General features: G+C 45.5%; 1 protein-coding gene across 2 annotated transcripts; it reads left to right on the top strand.

Moving 5' to 3' along the window:
* Window positions 1-9,367: 9,367 nt before the first annotated feature.
* Window positions 9,368-20,198, top strand: LOC119171992 (uncharacterized). Of its 2 annotated transcripts, none has more exons than XM_075892796.1 (4): window positions 9,368-9,490; window positions 16,004-16,138; window positions 18,461-18,605; window positions 20,058-20,198. In XM_075892796.1, exons 1-4 carry the CDS (start codon window positions 9,452-9,454, stop codon window positions 20,099-20,101), a joined length of 363 nt encoding a protein of 120 aa, XP_075748911.1. In that variant the 5' UTR covers window positions 9,368-9,451; the 3' UTR covers window positions 20,102-20,198. The 2 variants fall into 2 exon arrangements, with proteins under 2 accessions (XP_075748911.1, XP_037278820.2); XM_037422923.2 differs by lacking the exon at window positions 9,368-9,490 and adding an exon at window positions 13,073-13,286.
* The last annotated feature ends 2,251 nt before the right edge of the window (window positions 20,199-22,449 follow it).

Below are 22,449 nucleotides of genomic sequence, written 5' to 3'. Positions count from 1 at the left end.
ATGTCTGGTTGATGTTGGTTGATATCCAAATGAGAATGTGCCAGACCTATATTGTAAGTTTACACCGGTGTCCCCCCCCCCCCTCCCCTTCCTTGTTAGCTGTAGTGGTCAGGGTGCTTGCTCGCAATGATGAATGCAACTCTTGGGCGTTGTAGTTCATAGTAACCGGTGTCGAAAATTGTGCAAAGAGTGTCGGCTGAGGAATCTTGTGGCGCAGGCAGAAAGGGCGCAGCCAGCATTGTGCGTTGCCTATATGTGTATGCTGTTGGTTAACATGCCGTGGTGGAGATCTAATTGTGAGGTGTTACTTTCATGACTGAAGGCATTATGCCACTCTCGTAAACATTGCTGTTGTCTGTTTTATAAGAGAGGACTGCCCACCTGCAGGTTCCCAGAATATAACCCCTTGTTGTTGTGGAGTGCGTAAGGTACTAATTTGCCTCGAGCAGCTTCTTTCTTCATGCAAGTCAGCTTATTTATTATTGTGGTTCCCGCTGAGTAGGGAAGAAAGAACTGCCTGCTATGCTTTTATAAATATACATATATATATATAAATAAATATAAAGTATATATGCTTGTGATTTGTGTACCAACCCAGCCTCCTCTTCCCATTTTATGCCTGCTCTCATTTCTTTAAATGCCTCTCCTAAAAGGAAAATAACAGAGTACAAATCGCTTGTTACATCCTCTCTCTGGTGTGTCTGTATCTTCGCTGCAACTCTTTTTTTTTTTTTACAAGCAGCTGCGTGTTGAACACTGTGGACACTGTGTGGTGTGTTAAATTTGTTGAAAAACCCCCCGCGGTTTACTCTAGCAAGTTATTTTGCATTATATTTAGTAAGCGTGAAGAATGGATTTACTTAAATCGGATGTTTGTTACTTGATTCATCTTCATCCTTTAATCTCTGAAACTCTGCACTTGCGTTAATTCTTATAACAAATAGGTGCCCCTGCATAAGAGATCTACGCTTGCTAAGGAATGGTTATTGACATTCTGGAAGCTTCACATTGCCCGTGCATTTCTTTTGTAGTTGTTTTTTTTTGTCATGTCATCAGGATAACTAATTCCTTATGAGCTTTTATGCCCAGAATGTGCACTTCACAATGTTTGCTTAGTGCACTGCTCTCTACGCACTCTGCAGTGACGTCGCTTGTGTTTCGGTGAAGGCTCATTTTTCATTCAGGTTCGTTTGTGGAAGCTTTAATTGCACCTGCCATTTCTTTGAAGGGTCGAGATAGGTATTTAACTTTTCCCTTGTCAGTCTTACCACTCTTCACTTGTGTCCCTCTGAGCTTTTGATCAGTGGCTTTGCTTATGTGTTTAGCGCTACCTTGTCAGAGTGGCCTAATGCTTCTTGCACACGGTTCTCAAGACTGGATCACTGGCTACTATTCATGTCACCATATGAGAATGTGCTTGCCTTGAACCTCCGCTGGATTACCTAAAGAAAGGTGCATCTGTTGCCATGGGCCAGTATATCGGTAACTCGCTTCGAAGCATGTACGAATGTTCTCGAGTGGTCCAAATTGGTGCTGTTCACGGCATCTTTTGAGACAGTGCAAGAAAGGACGTTCATGGAATACATCCAACCTGGATGCTTTGGCATTACACAGTGATTGCTATGCTTCCTCACTACTTCTCACCACTTCTTCCTTCAAAGGTGTCTTGACCAAGCCCACCTGGCGATCTTTGTGTAGGGATTTGATGTGCCTTTTTGTCATTTCACCTAGCATCTTGGGGAAGCTTGCTTCCTTTTCACCGTCGATTGCTAAAGGACGTGATTATGTATTACTAGAAACCGCCATCCTCTAGAACCATGTATTCTGGATTGCCAGTCCGGTACACCTTCCTTTTCCTCGTCACGCGTTCATGCATCTCGTGTCTTCCACATGGGGGGCAGTCTGTGTGTAACTTTGCCTATTTGTATTGGCTTTTTACAAATGTATTGCTGCAAGCTACGACATTGAGCTTCTATGAACACTTTATTCGCCACTGCATCGGGGCGTGCGTCTTTTCGGGGTTTGTAGCATTCCTGTCGACTCTGGGATAAATTGATTTGTGTGCCCACCGAATGCGTTGTTAGCAATGCTGTCCACTTGTAAATGGAATTGTGTGGTCACTCCACCGTATTTCTTAACGGTGCAGCACCGCACCACAATTTTGCGCAGGAGACAGAATATTTGTGGTTTTATGTTCCCTACGCACCTTTGCTCTATTTTTTTTCTTTTTGACAGCCTAGTAGGACTTGCGAGTTGAAACAGGGTTGTGCTGGATAGCCATTTTTGGACACCGTGTCATGTCGCACTCTTTTTTTTCTCTCCTTTGTCTTGTCTGTTGTCCTCTCTTTCGTCTTGTCGTCTCTGCTGATGAAAGAACACATAAAAAGTGCCAAAAGCTGTAATAGTAACTTTGTTTGTGTCTCTGTTAGAGCTCGGGTTTGGGAGTACGAAAAACGAAACAAGGGAGGTCTAACTGTGAATATGCTGTGGCATATCTTGTTGTGCGTGGATGAAGAAAATAAGGTTGCTATCACATCTGTCGCCATCGCTTGGTTAGCAGGTCAAGGCCTTAGTGCCTCACTGCATCTCGCTCTTGTGTGTTGCATGCTAAGAAAAAAAAAGAAAAAGAACTTGTGAACATTTTCAAAGAAAGTGCGTTCTTGTCTGGCGTTAACTCGCTAATCACTCTGAAAAGAAAACTATTCCATCCACACTTTGGTAACAGAAGATTATATAAATATATATACATATATATATATATATAAATATATATATGATGAATGTGCGAACATGCTGTTAAGCAGCTATAGAAGCTAGGCGAAGCCTGCAGAAAGTAAGTGCCTGGTCGATTGGGGAAAAAAAGTTGCTTGTGTATAGATACTTTTCTAGTTGAGTAGTCTTCTACCCCCCCAGAAGAGACTGATGGCTTCGTGTTGCCCTTTCGTACACTTTCTCTTTTTTTTTCTTCTTCTTCAGACGCATGTGGCCATGCCTGTGTCTTTGAGAAGCATGTGAGAAATCTGTGTTTCTACGCGTGGTATGGAAATGACAATCCAATACCATTCTGCCTGCCTCAATGCCTTATGAATACTGTGAAATACAAGTGAATGTACGAAAAATGAAAGTTGTATGTGTATGTGTGGGTGCGTGCATGTGTTTTAATAAGTTTGCTCAAGCGTCCTAGACTGTGCTGTGTATCAGTTTCATCGTTTTCTGTAGTTTGAAGGCACGATGAGAATGACTTAATGAAAGCTTTTTTTTTTTCTCTCATGCATTTTTGTACATATGTAAAGTGTAAATAATGCTTTTTTTTTTCTAGTAGGTTTTTTTTTCTCCTTGTGACCGGTTCCGCTATCAAATGCGTGGCTTTGTACAAATTCTGTCAGAAGTGTACAAAATGAAAAAGATACTTTCTACTGTAATAAAGGTACAGGTATCCTAAGTCTCTTGTTTCAAAACATTTTTTTCTCTTCGGTGGTTGTTGCCTGTGTCGCCGTGGCACCTCCCCTCCTATCAACAAATACTGTCAGCTATGGAAATAAAGAATTGGGCCCGGCACCCACTCGAAACTTCTAATTCACACCACACACAAGTCCGAGGGACGTCCCAAAAATGTGCAAACACGTCACATCCCCAGAAGACATCCTGTGGATGCAAGCATGAAGATCATAAAATTTGCTTTTGATTTGACGTGTTTGTGCATCTGGGGATTCTTGTAGGCACCATTATTCTATTTAGTGCCCCGGAATTAGCAATTGTGATGTTAATTTGCTGCTTAGTTATTGGCTAAAGCTTCAAAAGGGCATAATTTGCAGTGTCTATTTGGTGGCAAACGCCTCCGCTAATATAGCAGGGAACCTAACCTTGGACGGTGGTTTTATTTAGGTAAGTCGTACTCTGAAAAAAAAAAACTATTTTCGTTAATTTCACCATCATGGGCATACTAACAGAGCAGAAAATCAAGATCGATGTTTAATATTTAAATTTTATACCAAAATAGGCGCGTCACACCACTGATTTTAAAGTGAATTTTTCGTATTTCAGACACCTGTCCACTCAAACACTTGAAATAAGCGCCAACGATCAGCAAAGCGCCCTGGTCACTCCCACCATTTCTTCAACGTGTTATACGCTGCAGAATCCTACAACAGTCGGTACTGTATAAGAACCTAAGTTCTGAAAGTCGTTAGATACGCTTACGATTGCTTCGTACTTTAGCAGTGGTGCCTTGGACTTGCGTTCCGAGTTGTCTCAAATTGTTGGAACATTTGAACAATCTTTCATACCTTGTCATAACCAATGGAATTTCACCCGGAAGATTCCCTCCGGTTCATTAAAAATGGTAAGTGAATGCTGAGCATTGAATTCGCAGCATTTCATACGAAGCACATTTGCTAGGTGTGCGTTCTTCAGATAGAAGCTCTTCCGCCGCCATCTTGAATTTCGGTTCGCGACCGGGCCGGGGCCTCCCTCCAGACCTTGTCCGATTATCTTTTGCGGTAAGTGGGCGACAATTGGTCGGAATGTTACGGTACACTAGCACGGAACAGCATTTAATTACGTGCGGATGGCGGAACACGAGCAACTGCCACAGCAAAATTTACACAGCATGCATTGAATCGCTGCGGATTCACGCTCATAAGCGAAGTAAGGTTCGCTGTAGTTGCTGCAGACTCGCACGGGATGTTTCTTTTTTTTTCTTTTTTGGCTTTCATACAATCCGTCAGAGCTATCACGCACTAACATGTGGCGAGGTATATGCGGCACATGCGTTACATATCAGCCGGGCCCCACTGTGTATCAATTTATTTTATAGATTATTTTTTTTTCTGCTAAGAGCTCGTATCTACACGATGTTTAATGGCATGATGCAACACGGGTCCCGCCCGGAAGACAAGGATTGCGAAATGCGCCGCCGAACTATAGCTGTAAATGAAAAGACGTATAGCGATGCGCGGGACGATTGCAAAACGAGAAACAACGGAACTTCCACGCTTCGTACAAGGGCCGAACTCTCTCTTCTAATATATGTGGCAGATGAAAAACGTCCCGGTAATACCGTGCCGCGATTCTTTGTTCTTTAGTGTAGTTGTTAACCGCCGATTCGAGACCGTTTTTCAATAAAAACACGCGGCGCCAGGGACGTCCCTGCACAGCAAATGTATCACATGCATTACTCAACGGCGGTTCTCTGTAGAATGCGTTTGCAGCAGGCCTGTGCGAATGCGTTCGCGCTTGTGCCACTTCGGGAGTGACAATCCGGAAATAGAGATTTGATACAACGTTTCCGATTTACATACCTCTGCAAATGTATACTTATACAGCGCGGGTAGCGTACGTATCTGTAACAACTTTGCAACCTGTGTCGTACAAGCCATTTGTCCGGCCAGCAGTAAGTTGTCTTTTCGTACAACTTTTTTTCTTTTTACATTGTAGTCATTTTAACTTTCCAGTTAAAACAGTAAGAACTTAATTTTTCATTAGGAGTGGTGGCGAACAGGCGGAGCAATGAAGGAGCGGCAGTTCTCCTCTCCTAGACGGTTCTCCTCTCGCCTACACAACTTCCTCACCACGCGGGGAAGGGGAGAGTGCAGTCAGTGCAGACACCGACCCGATTAGTCCCGATGTCTTCCTTTACCGCTCGTACTTGCGTCCCAACGAGGTTATATATAGGACAAAGAGAACGAGCCCTTGATCAAGTGTACCATTTCGTAATTATTATTCAGGAAGACTTCTACCTACTCCATTGCGTAGCTTTAGGTTTACGTTTAACCGCAGAAACTGCTCTAAATTTCGGTGTCCCCGCTTTGGGACATTGCCACAGAGACACATTTGATGCGGTGTGTAATTTCATTCAAGCCACTGAACGCATTCCAGCATAATGTCCAGTTTAATGAATGCTGGAAAAAAATTCTCGTTGAATAATTTTAAAATGTGATGTAAGACGCACATCCCAAATTATGTCAGGTATTCTCAGCTCTCTGGTCAGCTTCAAAAATCGGGTTATCGATATTTCATTCGCGCCTACTTCTTATTTTGTTTCTCACTTTCTTGCTCTTTATTTTTGTAATCTCATTTTTGACAATATTTTTGTTGGTAACCAATCGTGCAGTTACCATCCATAGACTGCCCGACGCCCAGGTATTCGCCATAATATCCAGGCTACAAACAATTTGCTTCCTTCGTTCACGGACATACATAAACAATTAAACCCATTAGCTTTTGGTGGTCCTCTTTAGCAATGCAACCCTTCCCTCCGAGGAAAGGGAGACTGTGCGCTGAGGTTGCGCACAGGGAGGCACCTGTCCGCGACACCTGCGCCCGCACGTATCCGATTAAGTTTCGCGCATAACAGCCGTGAATTGATTAAATTCAAACAAAAATATATGTAGTCCCGTGTTCAGTTCTGTATCTTAACAAACACGACCGATGGCCTAAATAAAAAGAAACAAAGAAAACACCACCAATGGGGACAGGGGGACACCACACATCTTGCTACGGGGGCCATTTTGCTTTTGCAAATGTAGCTCTTAATTTTTAATTGCATAAGAATTTAAATCGCGCTTTGAGAAAAAAAAAAAAGAAATGCGACCACCGCTCTCTGCACCAGATCAGGGAACCTAACCTAACATCACTGAGCAGCGAATACTGTAAGGGCACGTTGGAGAAGTCAGTTCCCAAGTGCAGCTCGTAGGAGGGCTCTATTTTTCTAGTTAATGTGTGACTCGGGTTAAACCATCGAGTGAAAATGACTGTCCCTTTGTTATAACGGGTTAACACACAGCCCCCCCCCCCTTTTTTTTTTAGCTTCAGCTCCGTTCATCATCGAGTTCCAACTGTTAGAAACAGCTTCCTAGGATAGCTTGCTTGCAAAACATACTTGTGTCACACAGGTGAGTTTTCTTTAATTAACATAATTATAACCCAGTAATCGAATTCATACTTGACTTTCAATGGCTTCCACGAAACCGTCTAGAGTTTATCCGTTAGAAAAAACCTTCCACAATAACTTGCTTGCAAAAGCAAGTTAATATTATGTTTACGTTCAACGGTGATCTCTTAAACTTAACCTGGTGATGACCCAGCAATCGGAATCATTGTCGATAGCTCCCGCCATAACGCCGGCATAAATGATTGATGATAGCTAATCAGGGATTCTTTATTTACTCTGCATGGTAAAGCCAAGCACAGTAAGCATTTCCAGATCGTCAGTACAGCAGCGTACCCGTAGCATTTCAGAAAGCTGAGCTCCGTTGTGCCTTTTAAAACGGGGAGGAGTTTTCAGTTTTGTGCTTCGTTTCTGCTGTATTGAAGGGCTTCATATTACTGAGTTGGTGTTACCGAGAGCGCGCCGTATATAAATGTCAAGCAATTCAAGCAATACTTTCAAGGCTAGTGTAAGCCCCATAAGGGTGCGCAGGATTGTGCTTCAGGGAGGGCGAAGGTTCGTCGCAGCACCTCCCTCTCCCAATCAGGTCAATGTACGGGGCTAGCCTTTCGCTGCCCTCCTCTTTCACCCCCCACCTCGGGCGCATGCCTGTGGTAACCCCCAGTGTAAACACACAGAAGATCCGGACACTCCAAAGCCCCCATGGAGTACGCCATGTGCTGAGCACCCCGACTTTATTCCCTGTGTAACGCGAAGACTACTTTGTTTGCGATCGTGGTCATGAGTAACGGAGTCACAAGCGTTCTCAACCCCGCGTATTCACATCAATACGAAGGAAAAATAAATCAATAACTGTCCTCATGACGCCACGTTTGAATCTGTCTCATTCTGGCAGTGGATCATATGCAAGACGCCTGTATCCAAAAGCAAATAAAATCCAGCCAGTTTGACGCCACGAAAACCGCCGAACGGCGAAGTTGCAGTGATGAGATTTGGCTCTGGGTATATATATAAAAAACAGTCATCTTTATCGTTATAATAAGTGTTTTCATCATCCTCATTATTTTCGTTTATTTATTTGGAGACGCATCGGAATCATTCCAACCCCCACCTTCATCATAATCACTGTTTTTCCTTTAAAAAAGGTGTGGGGGGGGGGTAAAGAGGGAGAGAAAGTGAAAACCTTAATCATAAAGAATAGCAACAAATAAAAGGAAGCCAACAGAAGGAGTCTGATTTTGCTTCTACGCCCCAGTGGTCTTCCTACGCGAGCTCGATTCATTGCGTTCATATATGTTCTACTACGCATTGGTCTGGGAATGATAGGTACGTGGCTCAAGTTTGTAGGCTCGAGGATTAAGATAAGAGAGTCTAGATATAAAGGTTAAGTAAAATGAAAGAAGACAAATCAGTGAGTGATGGCTCTTTCGCAACTGAACAGGTTTGTGCAACTAACCACGTTCACTACACGTGCGCGCCGACACGCGTAGCTCGTGCAAGGAGTTCTCGTGACATCATTGATTCCTCTTCGGACCGGTCTATTTCATTTTATGTCTGCATAAATTCGCACTTGGCTTCTCCATACGCTCGACTATGCACATTTTTGAAAGAGGGTGCCCCCCCCCCCCCTACCATGTGGATTCGTGTGCGCAACACCCCCAAAAAGGCACAGCGCAGAGACAGAGACGTCAGCGTGCCTCAACCTTTGTATTATTCCGCAGAACAGCCCAAAAAGGAGGCGCACCGTCTCTTGGTTGGTTGGAGATGCACCATAGGGCGCACGTTTTCATCCAGCGGTTGTGGGCAAGCTCAGTATCACCGCAGCCCCCCCCCCCCCCCCCTCCGTGCCTTGTTGGTAGAGACGGGAAAAAAATAAAACTGCGCTCTCGACGCAAAAATGAAAAGGAAGCATTGATGTGTTTCTCACCAAGGCCTGTCATAGGTCGTCGGGTTTCCAAGGTGGAAAGTAAACGAACCTTGCGAAGTCAGTCGCCACGATTACCGAAAAAAAAAAAAGAACGTGAGTAGCCGTGAAGCAGTGCATTAAAAAATGGCAGCATATCCACGGGGTGATTGATGGAGAGTGGAGCGAAGCTGGATCCGCATGGCGCTGCCGCGCCGCTTCGGCCTCCCGTTCTCGCGCCGTCACGCAGCTTCACGGCACGCTTCTGCCTCGCGCGCTCGCACTTCGGGGTTCGAGCTCGAGCCGCCTTGCGTGCACGCCGCTCTGCAGCCCTGTCTGTCCATCCGCCGACCTTCTGAACGCGTGCGCCAGAACGGCTTTTATTTTACTACACCGCCTCCCTAGCGAACGGCGCCGCCGACGAACACGCGATCGCCACTGTCTTTGTGCGACGTCATTGCTATTTTCTTGCGCGCTCGCACATCGGAGTTCCCTCTTCGAGCGCGAGCCACCGCCGCCTTGCGCGTATCATACTTTTCATCAGCGAACCGTGAGTCATCCGCTGGCGGCGTCCGTCCGTCTGTTTGACGCACGCACGGACGAATGGATGGACGCACGGACGGACGAATGGATGGACGCACGGACGGACGCATGGATGAATGGAAGCAAGAACGAACGGATGGCCAGAAGCACGGAAGGTATGACGGACGCTTCGCCCCACTCATCATCATTCACTCCATGGATATACTGTGATTTTTATTATTTGTCGTGCTGCGAGTAACGTCCTTTAGTATCGTATCATTAAAATTTTTCAACGTATCTATTGTTAGACGTACAAGTACCGTCCTCTACGGCCGGTTCTAGAACTAACGAGAGGTGGCTGCATATGATTGCGACGGCACGCTCAGCCCACGCCGTAAAGAGCTTTGCTCCTAAAATGATGTGAAAGGCCCTACGAGTGTATGAGGCTGAATTGGCGCCATACCAGCAGCATTTTAAATGATCGGGGGGAGGGGGCACCCACTCTGCCCTCCCTCCTCCGGCAACACGCCTACAAGGAAATGCCCGTATGTCCGCGTTGCAATTCCCAAGCAAGGCTTTTCCGGATGCTTCGCCACTTCTGAAATGCAACGCGTGTTCAACGGTGCAGTCTTGTGTGACGACGCACCGGCGCCTGATTTCCTGCTCCATCGCCGACAACCGGCGTGCGGCAACAGAACACCTATAGTGCGGCACTGAGCGACTGATTTACACTTGAGCCGCATTAACATCGCAACTCAATAGAGTACATCGCAACTGAATTGTACATGAGCCGCATGAACGTCACAACTAAAAAAGGCTCCGTGAAGTTGTCACATCCCTTTGTACGCGGAGTGGACGGCGCTTGTAAACGCGGAGCAAGGTATGCAGGCGGCCGCTGATATAGGCCCTCTTCTTTGACGCCGCCCGTAATCTCTGACCGGCCAGAAACAGATACCGCATCCGTCCTTTGTTCAGCTAGCAGGGAGGTATTCGGAACTAGCACCGGCGCCTCAAGGGACAGTGACTGCCCTGTTTCTGCTCTTCGTTCTTTTTCTTTTTTCTTCTTCTTTGGCCTCGCACGCTTCTTGGGAAGGTGCAAACATGCTTGCGAGATGTCGAGGCCTTCAAGCTGGCCGGTCAGATCCGCCAGGCTCGGATGAGTTCTTGTAGCCTCCGGTAGGCGTGTTTTGCGCTGGCAATACCGCTGCCGTAAGAAGTCTCGAATAGGTCGCTTTCATCAGCGTTATCACGCACGCTTTTCCATCGTTTTAGTCAAGGATGAAGAGGTCGCATGGGTTGATAACGAGTGGCCTTTCAAAAAGCGATTGAAAAAGAAAAGTACGTATGAAGAAATAAAAAGTCTAAAAAGAATTGAAATGAGAACCATGCCAACTACTGCTACGTCCACTTTGGCTCTTGCGCATGCCGCGAGGAAAAAAAAAGTAAAGAAGAAAGTAAAGCCTAATGATCGTTAAGCCTCGGTGGCTGTCCTTTCCAATTGATATGTAAGGTGCGTAAGGTGAGCCAGACTTCCTCCATGAAGATACGGTCACCGACATGGTCGCCTACCCGGCCGGTTGCCTGGGAAAGCCGGCAGCCAACAGCACGTACGCGTGTATACGTAGCACGGCGGCACGACGGCGCCGATTTTTCCTCTCCGGAGCACGCAACGCTGGTTATTTCTTTCTTTCCTTTCTTTTTTTTCTTTTCTCTTTACTATTTGTGCGTCTTTCCTACGTCCCCCAAACGCCGTGTGTCGTATGCGGAGTACATCCGTTCTGCAAGAGAGGGGCGAGTTTCGGCGTAAACATCACGCTCGGCGAACACAGCGCGCGACACTCCGGCGTCAATCGGCAGGTGTGCACTCGACTCCCATCCACGAGAGAGGGGCCGCCTGTCGCGCACACACACCACACACACCGTGGGGCCAAACGCAAGCGGGTCGCGATGACGGAGGCGGGGGGGGGGGGGGGGGTAGGTTCGGCGCCGTCAGACGGCGGCGACCGCTTGGCGCCGGGGAGTTCCTTTATTGGGCAGTGCCTCTCATTGTTCTGCTGGGGGCCCCTGCCTTTGTCCAGCTGCGCAACGGCAGCGAACCGTGGGAGCAGCCATCGCGTAGTAATGGTCAGGCGTCATGCACGTTGTTTCGAGCCCGGAAGTGGGTGCAACAGCCGCGCAAAGCCAGCGCCACCGTTGACCCGTGCGCCGCCGCCGGGACGGCGCGCCGGCCGTTGTCTACGGCCGCTGCTGCCATCCCAGCCGGCGAATGGGGACGGCCCTCCTCCTCGGCTGTTTTCGCGGGCTGCAAGGGCGGCTCGCGTCGTCGTCATCGCGTTAGAGACGCCGGCGGCGGCTCCCTTTCGCTTCGCGCGCGCTCTCACGACCTCGATTTTTTCTCCGGCTGGCGCCGTGTTTTGTTTCAGGGTCGACTTGACGCTGGCCCGCCTGTGCTTGCCTCACTCCTCGTCGTCTTTCGGTCGACCATTTCGTCGTCGTGATGCTGGCGGCCGGTTGGTTGCGCAGCCACCGTGTCGTTGTTTTTGCATCTGCACCCCCCCCCCCCCCCCTCGCCTTCTCTCGATACTGCATCGACTGTATTTCACTTTTTTTTTTTTTGTCTCGTTACTTCCCGGTACCGGTGGCGCAGGTAGTGGCGTGTTTCTGGTCACGCAGTCCGATCATTGACGGTGTAGTTCTCTTTCGAGTTGCCTTACCGAATTAAAACATTCGTATCTGCATTCGCGGCAAGCGAACTTTACAGGGAGGCCTAATAGGGCATTCATAAAACACAGCTGGCCAAGGTAGTGGCTTCCACCGTGTTTCGACGAGAAACATGCGTGTATGTAGATTTCGGTGCAAAAAGAATCCGCAGCCTTCCTCCCCCGAAGGCAGGCGCGTAGCCACAATTTTTTTCCGGAAAAGGGGGGGGGGGGCACCTTAAAAAATTGGCTATTTTTCACTCTTTATGCTATGGCGAAAAAAAAAAAAAAGTCAGGCAGAGGGGCGGGGGTACGTGTTGGTGTGTCACCCCCTGGCTACGCCCCTGCTCGGCCGGAAGCGTGCTTCAAAATCATAAGGTAGTTTTGGCGCGTAAAGCCAAAAACTCAATGCTGATCTCAGTTACATAGGCTGATCTCAGCCATGCACTACATTCCTACGTATGGAAGGTTCGGATCCTTCTTTGCGAATTAAAATACCGCCTACGCCCCTGGCTGCATTGTTTCCGAAAGGGGACAGTCGAAGTCTCGGAATCCTTGAAGGGCGCCTGACGCTTACGCAATGTTGTTATGTTGATTTGAAGTGGGTGGCGTTTGATAAAGGTTAATCATTATTATCAATTGTTGATTTGCTCCGCTACTGTGAAAAATCACAGCGCAGGGCCATTCCTACATTTATTTTTCCCGCCTTACGATGCGCCCCTCGATGGTTTGTACAAATGCATAAAGTTTCATACAATGATTATTGCATGAAATGCGAAACAAAATACAGGAAAGCATATTTTAGCTATTATACCTTTGTAATTGTGCTAAAAATAAACAAAAGTATAGGTAAAATCTTTCACTGCGTTGTATTTACGCAGATTTGCTTAGAAAAATTATATTCGCTTGCTTTTAGGTTGGCCTGTAACAGGCAAGTTTTTCATAAACGAACAATTTTTTTTTGCTAATTCATTGTTTAGAGTTATTCTTTGACTTATTACTCGTAACAAGTGTTTGTGTTTTGATTTAATAAAAAATCTTATCAACATCAACATCACTTTTACTCGCTGCCGACCTTGGCAGTTTCGCTGGTTTCGCTGGTTTCCTGTGAGGGCCGTTCAAAGCGAAGTGTGCAGTCTTTTAACGCCTCGGAATAGAACTGCTCTCACTGACAGTTATTGTACACGTTTTAACTGCTCATCCGTTATATCAAAAGATGTTTCCAGTTACAAACATGGCATTAAAGATGCGAAGTCTTTTTCGACTTCAAGTGGTGAGCTACACAATCGTGTTTTCTTTGCTCAGACGATGATGTTGCGTTGACAAACTTGATGTGAACTTGATCAGGGCGTTGGTGATTTCGATGTCCGCATTAAAAGTGTAAGCTACGATGTGATTATTTCAAGGTTATTAGTACCGGCGTCATGATGCACAGCTAATCGCAATTATCTTGTAGCTTGCGTAAGCTAATCACGATGAAGAAGTTCAATGCGGATCTGAGGTGTATTTGATGTAGTGTGCAATTTCATTCAAGCTACTAAACGCATTTCTACACAATGTCCACTTTAATAGTTACTCGAAAAAAAAATCTCTTGAAGTAATTTTAAAAATGTGATGAAATATAAGGCATACATCACAAATTATTCGGGTTTGGTAAACTCGCCTGCCTGGTCGGCTCCAAAGTCAGATTACCGTTCTTGTAATAGCGCTTATTTCCTTTCTGTTTTTTGGTTTCTCACTTTCTTTTTTTATTTTTGTAATGTTATCTTTCTTTTATGTTATTTTTGTTGGTAAACGATGGTGCAGTTACCATCCATAGGCTACTATGCTTTTCTGCCCAATCCTTGGATGCGCAGTGCTTGCGTTCACGCGCAAGCATATGTCGCAATACCCGATATTTATTAATGGGACAGCGATACCTGCTGTAACGCACCACAAGTTCCTTGGGGTTGTCATACACAGAGATCTATCGTGGACGAGGCATGTTGCAGTACTTAAATCTAAATTGAAGAGCTTCTCTCATTCTTTGTCACGTAGCAGGAGCAAGATAGGGCCCATCAGAATCATCGCTACTTCAATTGTACAATGCTCTATTTATGGGGTACATTCGATAAAGCATGCAGGTGCTCTCCAATATGAGACCTAGTTGTGTGAAGACGCTAGAGAGTGTTCAAGCTCAATGCTTACGAAGATGCTTGGGTCTGCCACGCTGTACTTCAACAAATGGGACAATCGCAGAGGCTCGGGCTTGTCCCATCAGTGTATACATGCTCTGCGAGCCACTTAGAGTTCACCTCCGATTGCTGGGCAGACACAGACAGCCCCCACTGTCAGTACTACCCGCCACTCACCCAGATTGCAGTTTCTCAAGAGTAATATCGCAGCATGAAAATATTATACCATCAAGGTTTTCCCTGCCAAATGCCCCTGCAGTGCCTCCATGGGTCCTGCCTAAACCACCTGTTTGTTTTACGATACCTGGAATTACAAAGAAGTTGCTCATTTCTTATGTTGGCCTCAGACAACTGACCCTATATCACATTTATACCACGTACAGTGATTCTCTGCACATGTACACCGATGGGTCGACCACACTAAACACCTCCGCCGCAGCCTTTGTCATCCCAGACATGGATATCGCTCAACGATTCAAAGTGGACCATAAAACCACATCAACTGCCACAGAGCTTGTCGCTATTCGGAGGCAATAAAATTTATTTCCGGAGAGCGACCTCGAGCCTGGACGATTTTCTGTGATGCCAAACCCGCTTTGCAAACCATTAATTGCATCATGAAGCAAGGTTCGTATTACAGCTAGGCAATAGAAATCGCCGAACTTATTCAGGTTGCTTCAACAAATGGCCATCTTATTACTTTCCAGTGGATTCCCGCTCATTGCGGAATGATGGGAAATGAAGAGGCAGATGCTGAAGCTAAACATGCCTTAAGCAGTGCCCCTGAAGTACGCGTTGCGTTTTCACGAGCTGACACGAACGCCCTGCTTTGCTGCGTGATGCGCAGCTACACACTTCAGCACTGGACCAAACCGGACGTTACGCACATATGATCGGTCGCACACCAGGCGTTACGCACATATGATCAGTCGCAGTGACACCGGTCCTAATTGTGAACACTGTGATGCGCCAGAAATAATAGAGCACATATTTTGTGTCTGTCCAGCATACGCACATGAAGGACAAACACTGATTTCTTCTACTGAACTATATCGCAGTAGGTCATTAACTGATGAGACCGTGTTGGGCCCTTGGCCAGACACCAACAGTGCAACTGCGGTCATAAGAGCACTTATAACCTTTTTGGAAACAACTGGACTATATGCGCGGCTATAAAATGTGTCTCAGCTAGAAAGAACACTACATACTCACCTCAGTATCTCACCATCGTCATTCATTAATCTTTCTTTTTCCCTTCCCCTTCCCCCAGTGTAGAGTAGCAAGCTAGAGCAAGCTATCGCTCAGGCCGACCTCTCTGCCTTTCTGTAAATAAACTTACCTCTCTCTCTGGCCAATCCTTCAAAGTGGGTATGTGCCATAGCGTCTATGATACAAACGAACAAATCAAGCCCAATCGTGATCAGAAGTTCTCTCTTCTTATGTTACACAGCATTTACATTTACCTTTATGATCGACAGCGTAGCCAATTCCCTGCGTGAGTATGGGCAGTTTTTTCTTGGCGAAAACAAAACAATTTACGGTGTGACACTGGTATAAAAGGCATGCTGTCGACACGCCTTGTGGCAAATCTCGTTGGTTGGGCTTCCCGCATGGAGTAAGAGCTACTTTCATTACCCATTTTATGATCGTTTACTGCTTAACTGTTGACCAACTTTAACGCAAGCTGGCTGGTCGAGCAGTTGTTTTTGACGTCTCAATTGGTGTCATGGTTGCGTTCATATGTAGATTATGTGAAGTTTCTGGAGAACGCTTTGTACCACCTTATGCCTGAATTTTCATATACTTTGATGTGTAGGTCAGCTGTAGCACTACTGCAGCATCAAAGGAGCCAGTTAAAAAAGGACAAATTGCGAAAAGGATCCCAGCATTCGTCAAATTGGAAGCGGGCAAAACCTACTCCTGGTGTGCTTGTGGTCTCAGCAAGAAGCAGGTGAGGTTTACATTTGTTAACATCGTAACTCTGACTAGTGTCAGGCGATTTGAAGTTTAGCTGCAGTATCATCTCTTTGGCTGCATTAAGTATGGCGCGTTGTTTCTTTTGGCACTTTTAAATTTGAGTATGCATCCATTTGATTCATCATCAGCCTGACTACGTCCACTGCAGGACAAAGGCCTCTCCCATGTTCCTCCAGTCAATTCAGTCCTGTGCTTGCTGCTGCTATTTTTACAACAGGAAACTTCTTATTCTCATCTGCCCACCTAACTTTCTGTCTCCCCCTAACCCGCTTGCCTTCTCTGGGAATCCAATCAGTTACTCTTAATGACCAGCGTTTATCCTGCGTAGGTGCTACATGCCCGGCCCATGTTCATTTCCTCTACTTGATTTCAACAAACCTTCACCCTGGTTTGTTCTCTGATCCACTCTGCTGTCTTCTTGTCTCTCAAGGTTACACCTATAATTTTCCTTTCCATCGCTCGCTGCGTCCTCCTCAATTTAAGCTGAACCCTCTTTGCAAGTCTCAAGGCTTACGTGCCTACATCCAACCATGATGGCGCCTCAATTTAAAGCTTCTACGAAGACATGGAATCAGCAATGAGTAAGGTAAAAACACACTATACTATACTGATGCGCGACTTCTATGCCAAGGTAGGGAAAAAGCAGGCTGGAGACCAGGCGGTAGGAGATTATGGCATCGGTACTAGAAATGCCGTTTGATTAGTGAACTCCAAATTGATGTAGGTGCACTTACTAAGCACTCATCTGAGGCAGTTGCATCTCCTCCTCCAGATATTGTAACCTATCCGAGTGAATAGTCAGATTTTTTCGTAATTGCCCTGTATCCATAGGCTATATATAGATTGTAAACACACATTTATAGATTTGAACCGTAGGTGATACTCTTTTCTGCTTGGTCATTTTTTTACATGTTTACTTTTTCGCCTCTTTCGCACCGCGAGATCCATAGGTCGGTAGAAGCGGCAAGCACACATTTGCGCATGTTCACAAATAATTTTGTGAGCTTCACAATTTCTGGTGTTCCTGTGTATTCACTTGCATTTTTCCTCATGTCCACTGACGCTTAGCAGCACTCGCAGACATTCTATTTACCATGGTAGCTTAGGGCATGCGCAAGCAGTTTGTTAATCGTAGTTACCCTTCAGCGTGTTTGAATCCCGGTCTTGGTAGTCACATTTCAATAGGGCAAAAATGCAAAAACACCTATGTACTTTGGTATGCGTGCATGCTAAAGAACCACAAATGAGATAAACTGATTCAGTCTCCCACTGGTTTGCATCATCATCACAGTAGGGTTTCGGCATGCAAAACCCTCAGAATATTTCAAAATTCTCAGGAACTTTTAGTCTCTCAAATTTATACTTGCTGGTGCCCACTCGTGCTCGCACTTGCATAGTCAACAGTAACACTCACGTTCATTCTCACAGCCACTCAGTCTAACAGTTGCTGTACTTTCGTTTGTACTCACGTTTAAGCAGCATTTCCTCCTGTTCCTTCTAACATTGTATCCTCTTACATTTCTTCCTTTCTTAACCTTTCCGCCACCTTGAGGGGTATTGCAGAACTCATCTGCGTTACTTGTGTCTTTGTGCTTCGAGTTAACGATGCACTCGCCTTCGCGCTTCCAATTGATAGCTTCCTGGTTAGCTCAATTGGCAGAGGGACCGCCTCGGTGGTCCCGAGTTCGAACCCAGGACAATGCAATGAGTGGTTATCTATTTTTCCTTTTCTGCTGACCCACTTTTTGTCATTTGTGAATGCTCTAGTTATTCCTGGTAAACAAGTATAGAGGGACATTGTGCACTCTTGAGTGAATATGCTAACTTTTGTATGTTGCTATATTCTTCTTTTGTGTGAATACAGTAGATTTTTCCTCCTTCTCAAGCATAAACATACTGCTGTTCACCTTTTATCTCTCTATCGTTGCTCTTCATTTGAATCTGGCACAGGAATACCACAATTGTGTTGCTTACGTTTTGCTGTTAGCGGAAGCTTTGAATAAGGTGACAGCTATTGGAGATCCATATTCTTAATGCAGCTTATTTTTCTCTATGCTTTGCGACAGCTTTTTAGTTGAGCCCAGCAACATCTGTGTAATAAAGTAAAATAGCAAAGTACCGTATTCATTCAAATGTAGCTCAAGTTTTATTACCAATTTTACAATGTAATGCTGAAATAACTATCTTTTCTTCCAAGATGCCATGAAAAGTAATTTCTGAGGTTACAATCACGGTTGCGTTTCGGACAAGTAAATATGATGTCTTATATTAACTCTTTTGCCACTTTTTTTCCTAGCCATTCTGCGACGGGGCCCACAAGGGCAAGGAGCATGGTATTGGGCCGGTGCGTTTTACCGTTGAGGAGAGCAAGAAGTATCTCCTCTGCAGATGCAAGCAAACCAACAACAGGCCATTTTGTGACCTGACGCACGTCAAAACTTGTGAGTGGCATTTTGATATCATTGAGTGTCATCTTTGATGTTGTGACTGTCTCACCAACTTGGTGCACCAACTTGGTGCAGAATAACAGCCTAGAATAACTTGTGTCAGTCACTCAGTAATCAGAGCTTGCTGGGTGTTGTGAGAAGAGAGGACAGATCGCCCACTGGGCATTGCCAGAGTCTGTTGCTGCATACTGTTCTGCTAAAGCTTCCATTCCGTTAGCTTCACACAGAGGGTTACCGAAAGCATAGGAGCCCTATTTTCGACTGCTGTTTAGGTTGGCTGATGTATTCGCAGTTTTGACTGCCCAGCGTGGGGTAAGTGCAACCGAGTACCAACCATAGAAAGCAGTCCGACAAGAAAGTCCGACAAAATACGCCGTTTAATTGTCTCGAGTTCTAGCTGAGGGACCATTTGTTGCACCTTGTTTTCCTCTGAAGCAACTTTATGCATCTCTCAAGCCTTCAGGAAACACAGCTTTGAAACAGGCTAATACTTGTAGGTTTTTCAGCAATAAAGATGTACCCTAAGTGGCCAGTGTGCTTTGCCATACTAATGAAATTCAACCAGCTGTGTATAGTAGACACAGATTAAAGCTGTTGGTTTACAAAGAAGCCTTCATTTCGCCAATTATTTTAGCTGGTTGAATGAAGTGGAGTTTCAATGAAATGGGGTGAAATGAAGTCGGAGCAGTGGTGGGAGTAGTAGCGGACGTAGTCGTGAGTGGTGGGAGTCTGCAGTAGAGGCATCTACCCGTTTCCAATCTTCAATGGCCCTCGCACATCAAAGCCTCAACCAAGAACAGCTTCGTTGTTGGAAAACAAAAAGAGAGAGGGAGAGACAGAGAAAGAAACAGTAAGGTTACAATTATTCTGTTTTGATAAGAATTTTGTTTACATCATTGCACTTCACCCTTATGTATGGCATCATTATCTGTCACAGATAACACACTGTGACACCATAGGCTTAGCCAGTGGGTGATGTTCAGGAGTTACCTTCCATGCCACTTGCAAAAGAAAAAAAAGTTTCGTGCATTTATATGTACTAATTGTGAACGTACAAACACACATGCACATATGGGTGAGTTGGACCCCTCCCTAAATAAATTTCAGGCTATGCTCCATGGCAAAAACATGACCTGATTAAACATACTTAAAAATTCACTATGTTGCTAAGCTTGGCAAATTGTTTTGTAGGAAAACGAGCTTTTGTATTATGAAAAAAAAAAAAAGGTCCATTAGTGGCATCATGTTTACGCATTGCATTCTGAATTGTCAACATTGCCAAGTTTATTCTTTTCACTCCATCAGACACTTTGTATCACTGATTCAGTATTGAGAGAGTTTTCTGTCACTGCTTGAGGAGTGATTAGTTGGCCTTATAACTTACAACAGCCTTTATTTTAAAAGGAGTGCTTTGTTTTCAACTAAGCATATGTGTTTGCATTGCAGTTATTCCAGAGCCTGTTCGTGCGGCCTTGAAGATTAAACTTTAGTTAGTGCCTTGACTTACGCTGTCCACATAGAAGAACGTATACGTAGTGCTTATAAGTAGCTTTTGTAAAAAAGCTTCAATAAAGGTTCTTTGCATTATTTCTTTTGAAGCGCCTTTACCATGTCCGTAAATACTGAAGGCATCTGCCTTCGTGAAGGAGGAGGGGTAGGTGGTTTGTGAGCCGCAAGCCACATGATGAAGAGCCAGGAACGTTATAAACAAGCACTGCTTTGATTCGTGGTGCAACAATACACTTTCACAATCGCTGATTTACGCAATCCATAACAGAGATAGCCATGCAAATACCGAGACATCGAGACTTTTAAGCATACAAGCAAATGCTGAAAAGCACCATGGCAGTTGGTCACCACAGTCTTGTGGTCAACAAGAAGACCTGAAACATGAACAGACAAGCCTTGCGTATTGCTGATTTTTTACACCTTAAATGCAATGGATATGAGTGAAGTGGACTGACTTGTGGCCCGAGGTCTGCTGTCACCGATGGCAGCCATGGTTGTCGGTAGGGGTTGCAAAAGTGATACCCCCTGCTTTTTCCCCTCTACAACGCAATGTGGGTTTGCTTTCCCCAAAGATTAAATCCTTTTGCCAGCTATGATGGAAGCTACGCTTATGCAGCAATTTTCGCTTCGCTGGGAATGTTGCTGTTGTAATAGAATACTTACTGTAGAAACGGGAAGATATTTTCATGAACATAAGTGACCGGGAAGTCTTCTGCATGGTCGACTGCTGGGATACATATGAGTGGTTGCTGCTGGCTGAAGAATGAAAGTGAAGCAAGGAATATGGCGGCATTGGCATTCAGTTTTTCTTGTTTTTCTGATTTTGTGTGACTGATGGCTGTGTTAATCGTATGAAAGGACACAGATGGTGTACGTGAGTGACGATGCCCACGGTATGCTGTGTACCGGGTTGTCGGAGCGACAACCCGGTACACAGCATACCGTGTACCGGGTTGACACCTTTTTGCTCGTACTGAAGATGTACGAGCAAAAAGGTGTCATTTAGTTTTCCTAGGGCGGCAATGAGATGGATGAATGGGAACATGCAATACCGGGACAGCGAACTGTTGGATTTACCTTTGATTCTGAACACGTTAGAGTGCGCGAGAAAGATTTCGACACCACAGACATTATTCGGACGCTCCGCCGCGGTGGTCTAGTGGCTAAGGTACTCGGCTCCTGACCCGCACGTCGCGGGATCGAATCCCGGCTGCGGCGCCTGCATTTCCGATGGAGGCGGAAATGTTGTAGGCCCATGCGCTCAGATTTGGGTGCACGTTAAAGAACCCCAGGTGGTCGAAATTTCCGGAGCCCTCCACAACGGCGTCTATGATAATCATATAGTGGTTTTGGGACGTTAAAACCCCACAAATCAATCAAATCAATCAACATTATTCGGACGGGCAACTTCATAGTGCATGGAAAAAAATTCTCTTTTGTTAAGTGAAAAGGCAAGTTGCAGGCCAGAGCTGTTTCTTTTGCAGCTTGGTAGTTTTTTGGGCTCCTGCCAGTTTAGATGGTTAGCATTTTTTTTCCTGCGTGCGGTCGCTAAAACGTTTTTTTTTATTTTTTCATTGACTCAGTATCAGCTAAGCTAATGTCTTCTTTTCTTTAGTTTACATCAGTTTGCTCTGTTTATTGTTTAATTTTTTTCAATAGCTTGCCTTCATTTACTGGCCCTGCACATAGTTTTTCTACGGTAGAAAAAGTGTCGTTCATAGGTTTCTGTTTTCTGAGGTATATTTCCAATGCTTTTTCTCTCTTTCTCTTTCAATCATAGCGTCCTTGCTTTGTTTGCTGTGAAATAGTGGCTCGACAATGCGATGCTCATAAACATATGCCTTGAAATGAGCCATTTGTAAGGAAGTTAGCTCCGCTTGGGCTTTGGCACGGGCGCATACTTGGCTAGGCAAAGAGAAGAACGAAGTCAAAATAAGAACAGCTGGCCCAGGATCAGGTGTTGTCTCTTTTTCTCTCCATTAAAATGGCGCAGTCGTCAAAAACAAAGCCTTGGGGAAGCCACCAACTGTGCTCGTTCGTGGATCCTCAGCGTTCCGGAACCGCCAGCCAACGAAAGCCATCCATGCTTTCTCGGCCATGGAACCCGCCAATCTGCCACCGCACCAAGCACAGCTCGGGGACGGAGTCTATGCCTCCTCGCCACTTCACAATCTCCCGGCACTGCGAACGCTGTCTCCCGGCCTCCTCGGCGGGTCAATTTTTTTACCGTCAACGCCGCAACACCAGTTCACGCCAAGGTTACGCACGGGCTTTTCTCGTATGGGAACGCAGTTAACGCTCCCATGTGCGTGGATCTCATCAACAAGAC

Source organism: Rhipicephalus microplus, chromosome 4 (genome assembly GCF_043290135.1).
Source record: "Rhipicephalus microplus isolate Deutch F79 chromosome 4, USDA_Rmic, whole genome shotgun sequence".
In the NCBI taxonomy this organism is placed as follows: domain Eukaryota; kingdom Metazoa; phylum Arthropoda; class Arachnida; order Ixodida; family Ixodidae; genus Rhipicephalus; species Rhipicephalus microplus.
This window is presented reverse-complemented; position numbering and strand designations above follow the sequence as displayed.

Bases quoted from the DNA above. Each gene is read 5' to 3' on its own strand.
- LOC119171992 (XM_037422923.2), top strand. From the start codon at position 13,230: ATGTTTCCAGTTACAAACATGGCATTAAAGATGCGAAGTCTTTTTCGA. The intron at 16,139-18,460 runs GTGAGGTTTACA...TTTTTTTCCTAG, and splicing joins GTGGTCTCAGCAAGAAGCAG to CCATTCTGCGACGGGGCCCA. The intron at 18,606-20,057 runs GTGAGTGGCATT...TTTGCATTGCAG, and splicing joins CCTGACGCACGTCAAAACTT to TTATTCCAGAGCCTGTTCGT.